Below are 11,874 nucleotides of genomic sequence, written 5' to 3'. Positions count from 1 at the left end.
TTCAATATCAGCAGTCGTTTCTCTCAGAAATTAATATTCTATGCTTATGCATATTGTCGCATATGTATAACTTGCAGCTAACTCTTGTTCGTCAGATAGAAACATCAACGATGCAACAAACATTGTAGGTTAATGGCTCATGTTAAAATCTTTCTTACGTAGAAACTTTTAGTTTTAACTTGATTCAATTTCAAGGATGAATTATCGTTTGTTTAAGAGTACCTGTTCCAGTGATAAGAAAAGTGTTTACTGGGTCACGTGCACCATTAAGTAACTAAAGATGTTTAATGTTTAATGGTAGTTAATATTCCCGGATGGCCGCAATTAATCGTTATACGATCTACATGATAAGAAAGATTAGAATATCCTTGTTTCCTGTTATATGTAGCATTTATCCGATATATTTTCTGTGCATTACAAATTAATTTTTCTTTTCAGTTGTTATCCACAATATCTATTAATTGCACGGATACGGAAAAAAATTAAGGCATAAACCATCATTTAAGAATGTAAACAAACAAGAAAAGACGGAGAAGATTAAAGGTAGCTGTACCAAGGACAAGATAGCATAAACAATACAGTATCATGATAATAATCATTTTTACATTTTCCCGAATGTTGGTATGAGATAGAGATTCCCGCGTAAACCTAAGAAAGACTTATCGCGTTAGAAAGTTTGTGAAGCGAGTCAATCGCTCATGAAGCAAAATGTTAACGTAGCGAATATTTTACTGATACAACCAGTAATTTTATTCTTAAATCACAGCATTGAGATCGAATTCAAGTTATCCACATTGAATGGAATTTTCCATATTACACGACCAAGAGAAAATTACACTTTCTCCAATAGAATTTATTTTACAAATGACACTAATCAATAGAGATAAACCCCAATAGATAAATACGTAATAAATAAATGATTTTTGAATGAAATTCACTGCAATGGTGGTCACTAATGTATTGATATACAAACCATTAATCAAATTTAATCGAATCGAGTGTCAATTTTTGAGTTACGCGTGGGTATTTTGTATGCAAAGATAGCGATATCTACACAGAAAATTTGATTCGCAGAAGATGTATGGAAGTTAATGGGTGGACGCGTCTAGCGTGGAAACATGTTTTCTACATGCCAGTGTGCACACCAACGAGCGGGTCAAGCGGCCTGCGTGACATAGAGCCTATTACTTGCACAAGTTCGCGTCCACGCAACGATACGTCCAGTTCTGCGTGAAACGGTGCACACATGCATTCACCACGTGCTGGTCACGTGCTCGGGGCGAGAGGTATGTCACGCGAATGGTCTCTACCCACAAACAAAGACAATAAAATCGCATTAGCGCCGTCATGCAAGCTAACTGTGTAGAAAGCTAATGCAACCTTCTCGAACTTTCATCAGGTCTACTTTTGGAGAATTATTGCATATCTGTCATCTTGAAGCTCTCAGGACTATAATACCGTGATTTCACATATACATCTCTACCGTTTTCTTCCGTCTTCTTAATCTGCAATCAAACATCGTTTAACGTGTTCTCAAGCCTGTGACCGTGAATCACCATACTTTCGCTACCTTTTCTTTTACCTTACTTTTTAATTAAAAATAGCCATCAGCGCGTGCTCAGACGCGCGACCATCAGCATGCTTTTAACGTCATACTCTCCGTAAGAGTGTAGGTCAAGGTCGAGATAATGACAATATCGACATTCTACGCGTGGACGATTTGATTCGTTCGGCTACTTACCTACCTCACATTCGGGAACGAAAAATGGCACGTGCCATGAGATGATTCTATTTCCTTGTTTCTATTTAACCATTATCTTGTCGAAAATTACTCCAAGATCTTTACGATTCGTAAGTGTCGGATTTAAAGCCATCAATTTTCTCGGTGGTCAACCAATTTACGTAACACAGCCACCAGCGTCGCGCTATAATTCTTTAAACATATTCCGAACATATGTTCTCACCCAGATGCACGGTAACACATTTAACTGATTGCGTAATCTAACTCTCAGTACTGGTTGATTTTATCGATCAACACTTCCATATACGGTGAACATGTAACGAATGTAATTATCTATTTCTCATTCTTGCAGAAAACGAGCAGTCTATTCAGCTCAATGGATGTCCACCGAACTATCCAAGTCATGGGAGGAGACTTTGCAATGCAGCAGTACTACTTTAAGCAGGTAACGCTATAGTCGATACGGTACTAAATGGTAAAGAAAGAAATACGCTAATTAAGATATATTCATTATCCTTTTTGAGACTACTGACTCTATGTTAACAAAAATCGTAACATCTAAGTGAGCTGCCTTAAAACACGTTGCAGGAATATTTCAATCAACTATTCCATTTAGTTGTTATGATACATCTAATTGTTTCCGCCAGCTTCCTAAGCCCCTAAAACGTGGGATCGTGGAAAGAAAAATAGAATTTCCGCGGAAAACAGAAACCGGCTGCCATCTGTCATCTCGTTGGAAATAATGAATGTTAACTTTATTTTTAAACTGGTCACACTCCTGCCGAGAATGAACGTGTGAATTCGCGATTACGTGTCAATCTAATTTAGCTTTGTTCAAATCTCTATGAGAAACTTGTGTTGGACCTGGGCAAACAAATAGTCAAATATTCGACTGCACCTTTTCGCGTGTACTACGTGCATGTATTTTAAGTTGTACTTTGAAATTCTTCATTTTACTCGTTTTCGTTGTTTACTTCGTCGGATAAAGAGCCCGCGAAAGAGCAAATTGGTTCTCATTCGATGTAATGCGTCGTGTTTGTTACCAATTGCACCGATAAAATGTAATTATCGCTTCACTGTGTAGAAAATTCATCGTTTTTATGAAAATTCGTCGTCGAATATTGCATCATACTTATAATTGATTACACCACTGGCGTGATAATCGATTCTTTAAATATTTCGCGTCATAGTTTTCCTTCAAGGTGTATCTATCGTGATTGAACACGGTATTTTATATCATACACAGTCATTTTATTTGCCGTGGAGAATCCCTAGTACAAAGTACAAAATTGATATTAGAGTCACAAGGTACGAAATCTAGAAACTCTTTTACTCAGAAACGTAAATCATACGTGTAGCGAGTTCCTTCATACAGCAGAAAAAGAATATTAGCATCTGTCATTGCGGTAATCATCAAGCATGTAAAGCGAAATTGTCATACGTCATGACATCCCAATCTACTCCCGTGACGTGTGTATCTCTATGGAGCCAGATCATGTGACGAGAACTTTCCGCATGATTCACTACCTCCTGCATGTTGGAAAGGTTCCCTACAATGATCGCTCTCTCCGTTACAGGCACCGTTAAAGCCACATTAGAATCAATATTATTTTTGCATATTCGATGTGATCGAAGTCGAGGATGTAAATGGTCGAAGAAAATCTGATTCACGTGCTCAGGTAGTGAAGCGGAAGAAACATGATTGATAATGCTACTTAATTTATGGCATTGAATGCTCTTGGACGAAACGGCTGGAACCAATCAGATTAAACCACTCCAAACCAATGAATTATCGATATCGGTAATGTTGAATCGATTCTGAAGGTTGATCTCGACAAATAATGTTCACACGAGGATAGATCAATTGTGTCCTCCTTATTTTATCACGTTAACGAAACAACATGATAAACACGTGCTTCATTGACGCATGTAATTTACAAGTTAGTTCACCTGTTATTAGATTGCCAATCGGATTGTCGCTCATCGTGATCTCGATCATGATCTCTCTTACAACTCTACGTCAGTCTAATTTCATACCAGAATTTTATCTATTCGTTTCTATGTCTCGAATTTCTCATTTTTATTACTATTCTTTTTACTACCTTTTTATACTCTTTTTATTGTACCTACTCTTTTATGTTCTTTCTTTTTGCATATTTTTCTTTTATTTCCCCTTTTATACTACAACGCTGTTATTTTTATTATCAGAGTTTTTTCTTGGTTTTCTTTTACGTTTGTAATTACTGAAATTGCTTTTCTTTGTGCATTTCTGCATTATATTACTGCAACTCTACATTTCTCGCATATCTATATCCTTTACAACGCTATATTTTTTATTACTCCACCTCTGTCTTTTGACAGCTTTCTTCATTGTTGAGATTCCTTTCACTATATCGATGAGGTTTCTGCAATTTCTGAGGTATTTCCACCACTGCTATCCATTACTATTATCTATCAGGTTAGAAATGACCCCAGTAGTCATCGGAAACGTACTTGGGAAAAGTAATTACTGGTCACCAGTGACTGACCACAGTACGAACTCCCATAAAGGATCTCCCATAAATTTCTACAATAGTTAGATAGTCATCGGAAATAATTTTGGAAAAATTCATCACGGAAAATATTGACATTGTCCACTGAAAAAGCTTCCCACTCTCCCATGTCAGGTACCAGGTACTTTGGTAAGGGTTAATCAAACAACGTTAAGAAATCGAAATTATAGAAACTCGATTCGAATCCAGCTTACGAAAAATCCGAGGTCATCCATCTCCTTTTTCAAGCATCTCGATGACGCTTAACTTAGATGCTTAACTTACAAAAGCATCCATTATCGACAAAGTACTCCACGGTATCTTCATACTCAAGTCGAGTATTTTTTAATAAAGTACATAAATATGTACTGTAATATAATTCTTATTGATTTCCGATTCATACGTGTGATGTGTATCACAGATACCGCAATATCTGAGTTTCTTAATATCAAATAGATAATTAACAAAACGATAAGCAGATCGTGATCAACTAATTACAGATAATTAACAAACTGGTCAGACATGCACGTTCATCTAAACGAGCAAATTGACAGTAACTTGATGCTTTAATTTAGATCCTTGCTATATCGTGGGGGCTGTAACATGATACTTGTAGCAATCATAGAATCGCGTTTCTAGGAAACTTATTCGACTATTTAGTGCAGGGAATTTCACGAATCAAAGAAGAGAATATCCCTTTTTCGTTTCCACAAAAAGAATCTCTATCCTGGGTTATCGCACCATTGTGAATAATACGGTCGCATAATATCGATGCAACTAAAATTTTATTGTACTGAAAATTTCTTCCAAGGTCCGTATTTATCAGATATCCTATATTTTTCGGTGTCTTAAGACGGTAAACGTATGGTGGTCTCGTGGAATAAATAATTACCAAAGAAAATGTATTTAACAATCCGTTGTTCTCTTCGTTTACTCACAATTACGCGTGTTACACAGATCTGGTGTTGTTAGTCATTCCAGCGTTATCAAGCATGTGCTTGAATAAAACGTCCGGGAGTAGTGAAGAAAGAAACGAGACATCCGCCGTTATGATACCACCGGTTCGCGATATCGATATCCTCTGCAGCGGCTGATAAACGTATTTGTATGAGCCTCTTTTTCTGCTACTTATCGCGAACACGCTGGTTTGCCGTGAAAACTCGCCGGAAATGAGAAGTCTCTATCGACATGGACATTGCTTTCACATGGTAAAATGTACAATTTTTCGGAGATTGTATGTGTATATAGAATACGATAGACCAAACCATCAACCGGAATTATCGAGCTTGAACCTGTTAGTTAACTCCGCCAGTATAACAATTGAAGCATCATAAGAGAAATACATAAAAACTGTACTCCTAACGTTTGCGGCGTTGGTTAATATAAGCTCTAATTGAGGGCAAAGCTCGAGCTCTCTGGAAGGTATAGAAGTAAACCCTCGATTAATTAAACTCTTTTATGTGCCTTCCAATTCTTCATTGTTCCACTCGCATTATTATCTGTCATGGTTGTCCGACAATTCTTTTCCCAGTTGGACATCTATCTTTGTACGAGTAATTTCCTTTTGTCTGATTAATAGTCCAGGAATTAATGAATATCATTCCGACAGAGAATTATACCTTCCAACTAAGCATTTCTGCGATTCCAATTTCTAATAAATTGTCTTTTCCTCGTAAAGATTAATTTGCTTATAAGTAGATATTACAATCGATTCTATTTGCGAGTCACATTTTTAAATCGTCTTCTATTCTCAGCAGATTCTATGTCTCGAGTTAACGCGAATTCGTACAGTCAATATTTGAAGACGGATCTAATGAATTCACGTAACTGATGAACAAATAATAGAAATTGTCACTATCCGTCGTATCATTTTTGGAAGATTGCGAAGCGTGTGAGTCATTGTCAGGTCACGAGACTATCTTGTCTATTGTCATCGGATCTCGTGACTCGTGTTCGACACTGTCCAGAAAATCGAACGGTTCCCGCCCATATTGCCCATAAATCCATTACAAATAGCAAGATTTACAGCTCGAGGTCATTTACTTGTTTGCTAAATTAGGTAAAAGAGAATCCCTTTTCTGTGCAATTTTAAGTTACGTGCCCAGTACTAATTGTTAGTTCTTAGAAGTACTCCTCCAATTTTAAAAGAAACATATCAGAAACATCTCTAACCCCCTGCAACGAAGTATAATTATCCCATGGTCGATGCTGAAAAAGTTTCTTGCCAATTTAAACGAGCATTCCACTTAGCACGGCACTTATCGGACATCTTAGGAAAAGAATACCAGAAATAATTTCAATCTTTTACAACAAACTGTAATTATCCCGACACTGTTGCTGAAAAAGTTCCTTACTCGTTTAAAAGAAACATACCACTTATCGTAGTATTGATCGGACAATCGATGTGATTGAAGATTATATCAGAAGATACGTGTGTACAGTATTCTCGTTCCAAGATGTGTGAATTATTCGTTAAGACCGATATAACCGAAGATACTCGTAATACTGCGATAGATTTCCTGTATTTTTCCAACGTGCACTCAGGTTCAGAAATCTCCGTGTGATCCAAGGTACGAGTAACCGATTCGTATAGATCAATGAGTAACGAATCCGAGTTAACTCGGCAAGTCACTGTCATCTCCCGATCCGATTATTGAGTTGAATAATGAGCAATCCAAGTTGACGATTGATTTCTCAGCACGCGTGCCATACATGAACTTTTGATTTCTAAGTCACGATAAATGTATCAGAGCTAGTTGACCTGTTTCTTCGACGCATCTGAGCAATCTATTCTTATTGCTCCATCTCAAAGATCATCTCGAGACATTTGAAAATGAAATGTTTACAATAAAACGAGAATTTACTCCAAATTTTTGACGCACGCGGTAGCAATAGAGATAGAGACTTTCATTGTAATTTGACAGGCTAATAAGATTCGAACGCTTCCTGTTAGTTTGGTCGTTATCGTCGTATCGATTGGAAGTAACCAATGAAACTCACGTGACAGCGTTCTTTTGAGTATGACAGGAACTTATCGAGTAAAATTTGTCAGTGAGATTAAAGTCTACGATACACGTGTGAAAATAGGTTCAGGTCGATCGATTGGAGAGCAATTTGGACTCGATCTCGTTTTCAACTCGGTATTGCATAATTTATGAACCTGGTGGAATCGTAAATCGAACGGTAATCGAACAACCACGCGAAGTTCATACTGTTTGAGTGTTTTTCCGTCTATTGGGAAATAACCTGCTCAACTAGTGTCTCCGTTCATCCGCCTGCACGCGATATATGCCTATCTCTATTTCCAGACTATCGATTTCTAATTTTTCATCAATTTCGTTAACAATTTACTCGGTATTCAGACGCATTAACATTTAGTTATTCGTCCCCGAGGTTTCACTTGTAAATGTTAAAAGTTTCGACTTTCGTTTTATTATCAAGACGTATTCGGAGAGTGAAAGGAAAATTACATTTGCAGGAAATTATTTTGAACATTTATCTGCAACAGTTGAATGATCCCCAAGGTCAGTCGACTTGCCAGTCGAGTTCTCTGATCGAGTTCTCTGACCGCAACAAGATTTCCTTGTCTTTAGTTGATCAATTATGATAATTCGCTCAAACAGACCAGTCTAAATAATGTCATAAATATCATTCATCGTCAGTTCTTTGCATTTTCATTAAAAGATAAGGGAGTAGCCCGATATGGTAACTCAATTATTATTACCCAACGTTAAATCATCTGACCTAGATTCTTTTTTTGCGAAAAAGGATAAAATTTCCAAAAGGAATACCTTGCTGCTCGAGTGGGAGAAACCTGCTCGACTTGTAATCAGGTAGAGATCACGCGTCGATACGATGTTTCCTCCGATCATATGTTTCCTTTTCACTTATGCAAGTAACTTAGAAGGACATAGTCGTCGCGCATCATTGCAAAATGCAGAAGATTGTGCAACGCGTGTTAATCCGGACACAGTGTCTGAATATTAATCCAACAAGATCTCGTACTATTTTTTCGCTCGATGCAAGAGGTGTGTCGCAACAAGAGTCAGATAAGAATTTTCGCTTCCTACTGTTCGAGAGTTCTTCCTATCGGCACGTCTTTCGTGGCCAGTTCGGTGATAAACACGAAACTAGTGAAAAATATGTCATATACCGGGTAAATATCACAGTGATTAGACTCAAATATATTCCGCACACTTTCCATTCTTGTTTTGTCTGAGCTTCTTGCAACCGGTTCTTGGAACAAGCTAAAATACTTCGCGAAAGAAGATCGACGAAGATCCTGCTTTTCGTGCACGACAATTCATCTACAAATTTAATTGGAAATTGGTCGACTGCAAATCTCCTTATCCAAAGAAGATATTCACCTTCAGGATTACTAGCGACGACAGAGGGTCCCTTTGATGGCCTATAAAGAAGTAGCAGCTAGCGAATCTCGAGCCTCTTGAGGCCAAAAGAATCTGATGAAGTGCATGGCCTGGAATTTCGATTCGATTATATTAAACTAAGTGAATGTGCGTAGAAAATACGTAATCAGTGTCTGACAATCACAAGTTATCTTTATCGTCGATAAGAGTGCATCGATAACTCAATAATTGTAACGATTTGTGACAGTAGACATCATTGATTACGAGGAATGTTCATCGTGCACGAAGGTAAATTTTACAATAAAAGGATAATTCAAAGGATCTTTCAAAATTTTCGTGGAATTTTGTGTCGACTAGACTTGTCAATGACTCTGCTAGATAGCCGTGGGTCTCTGTAAAGGGCAAATAGATCAATCGTTTCTCGCATACTCTCTAATGTGCTTGACGCGTATAGAACGAACAGGCTATTCCCAGTGCGAAAATAAGCAAAATTAAATAAAACAAGACAGAAAAGACGTAAGAAGCACATGACTGCTTGATATGAGCAAACTCGTGACAGCAGGCCATGATAAACCACCGAGAATAATTTAATCGACCGCAACAACCGTCAAATGTGTTCAGTCCTTTGCCGACATGTCCAGGAACCGGAATTACGAGACCTTTACGAACGACTGCAAGTCTCTCATTGAGTAAGTACTGAATGAAGACATTCTTCCATTTTCGAGAAATAAAAAATCGGATAAATTTTAACGCCGGATTAACCCGAGGTCGACCGCGTAGACGTGCTCTTATTAGTCGATGATCTAATCGGCTCGTTTGGCCATTTTCCGTGCCCACTAGGTGAACTGATCGATAACGTTCTGTAAAGTTCAGGGGCTTGTCTAATTATGGTTCTTGCTTGAAAACGGTCTAAAGGGGAAATATAACGACCGATAGGTATATCCTCAGGTAACGTTTTAGTGATCACGAGTATTTTTTCCTCGTATATTCGCTAGGAATATTTAGCAGGAATTTAAAATTAATTACTCTTAATGAACTTCGTTGGTGGTTAGCTTATCTTGGCTTAATGATCTCGAGTGTGACAATCCTTCTTATCGGGTTACATGTTACGTAATCTAATTTTGTGGATTAAAAATCGCAACGATAAATATCGATTTCGTGTCAGGAGCTTTCGATGCAATTTTCTTATCAGACACTTTGATATCTTACTTTATTTACTGTAAACTCATAATTCTGAAAAATAATTCTGAATATACTACGAGGAGGAGGTAAGATTTTCGGTTGCAAAAACACAGTAAGAATGTTAAGTACATAATTATCCGTGATAAGGGAATTAAATGTGAATGTTTGACTATGTACATGTCGATGTAAACGTCATCCTTAACGATTAAAGTATTTGCATAAGCCAACTATTCGGTGAGGTTATCTTCCTATGCCTGACCAGATTTCATTGTTTGTTTTATTATGTTCACGATTCGTCATCGTATACAAATAAGGTGAAATAAAAATGATAAAATTTACAAGAAAAAGTGAAAACACCATGAAATCCTGTTCAAAGATAGTCTCGTTTCTTCTAACTTGTTTATCGAAATCTTTTATTTTTCCCACTTATGCATTCCTTTAAACGATTCTGTTTGCTCTAAAATATCGACTTTGTTTTTAGTATTGGTAGGTAGTTAAATATTATTTTTTGTTCTCCTATTGAAAGATTTTATCTCTTGATAAGAATGATTTTACGAAAACGTGTCAAAAGGGAATTTTTGCTTATCCGTTATCTCATTTTGCACATTCAGCTCCATATGGAGGAGACATCAATATCGTAATTCACGAACAACAATCGTGACAAATTCAGTCACGAGTTGTAGAACCGTCAAGCGATACGGTACTATTTTTCTCAGATAAACAAATGATCAAATCCTCGTGATACTTCTTATCGATTCGAATGTAGATTGTGTTGTACAACCCGTATTTTCGGTTTAAAAAAAAATCAGGTACACAACGTGTGCTCTCAAATATACGGAATTTTACATGTCTTTTTTCTCATTTAACAGACACTGTTTTATTTTTATACCCAGGAAACGTTTAATCGTTGAATTTAGTAAATTGCAATTTCACGTCCAATATTCATATAATTATTAACAAGTAGAAACTGGAAATACAATCAAAATAATAGTGGCAAAATTAATATTAGATCAAGTATACTTTGGTAATTTTTTATCAAGCATATATTTCTAGATTTTGTACCTTTTAGCTTTACATATGTACATCATACATTTTTCTTCCTTTATAACACTTTTGTTACATTTTTCGGCATATTTTTCCAGAACTTTTAATACTCTCTTTACTTTTATTCAACAATCTTTAATTGATACATAGGAAAAATTATTTCTTTTTTCGCGGCTTTTATTTTGAGATAAATTTATTTAATCTCAGATTTTTTAAAATTTTTACGTGCGTACAACAATGTAAAAGACGCATGCGCAACTAGACAAAATTCGCGCGTCTTTCTACTGCGCAGGTCAGCGGGGATTCGACCAACCAAAAGGTCGCTCGCTTTTGCTTATATAAAGCTTTACCAGCGGTATCGTGAGTACATTCGCTTCGCGCGCGTCGTCAAAGAAGTGATACGTACAAGTAATTTTTTTTTATTGCTCCACTCTTTGCACAAGTGTTTCTCAGTTTTTATTTATTGCCATTTCTTCGCGTCTGTTCGTAATATTCGTTAAAGAAATTTCTTGTTATAAGGAAAATCAACGAAAAAAGTAAGAGAAGAAAACAAAAGCAATTAAAGCAGTCAGTGCATATGTATTGTTCATGGAAAAAAATACAAGTGGGATTCTACGAAATAGGACGTACAATTGGAGTGTTGAGAATTTTCCAAGAGAACGAAGGCTGTTCCTAAAAACGCTACGTAATTTCGTGCAACTACGTTAGGGGTGACGAATCCAAGTGGTCTAGAGAAAGACAGAAAAACGGAGAATAGGAGGAGAAACAAAGACGGCAAGAAAACAAAGAGAGAGGGAAAGAAAAGAAAGAGGAAAAAGGTGATGACATGCGAATTTCCTCTCGAATCGCCTATCGCATCGTGATCAATAGACTGTGATATAACTTGTACATATTTTATATTATTTTAACATCGTCTCGTTTGGGCAAAACGACAGCAAGGGATCGATATGACGAACACCATGGCAGAGTAAGTGTATATACATATATGTATACATGTGTACGCGCCTGC

General features: G+C 36.8%; 1 protein-coding gene across 3 annotated transcripts in view; it reads left to right on the top strand.

Annotated features, from left to right (window-relative positions):
• Positions 1 to 1,087: 1,087 nt before the first annotated feature.
• The window catches only part of LOC108550645 (facilitated trehalose transporter Tret1), a 16,351-nt gene continuing 5,564 nt past the window's right edge, over positions 1,088 to 11,874 (top strand). Inside the window, exons 1-2 of one of the 3 annotated variants that reach the window (XM_017904418.1) lie at positions 1,088 to 1,286; positions 2,094 to 2,186. In XM_017904418.1, the coding sequence (XP_017759907.1) occupies positions 2,122 to 2,186 (65 nt within the window). In that variant the 5' untranslated portion in view covers positions 1,088 to 1,286; positions 2,094 to 2,121. Of the gene's footprint in view, positions 1,287 to 2,093; positions 2,187 to 8,903; positions 9,329 to 11,251; positions 11,833 to 11,874 lie in introns of those variants that run through there. The other 2 variants (XM_017904420.1, XM_017904421.1) reach the window with 2 other exon arrangements.

Source organism: Eufriesea mexicana, unplaced genomic scaffold (assembly GCF_001483705.2).
Source record: "Eufriesea mexicana isolate 0111107269 unplaced genomic scaffold, ASM148370v2 scaffold2888, whole genome shotgun sequence".
Taxonomy (NCBI): domain Eukaryota; kingdom Metazoa; phylum Arthropoda; class Insecta; order Hymenoptera; family Apidae; genus Eufriesea; species Eufriesea mexicana.
The sequence above is the reverse complement of the archived record's forward strand: the minus strand, read 5'-3'. Positions and strand labels throughout refer to the sequence as shown.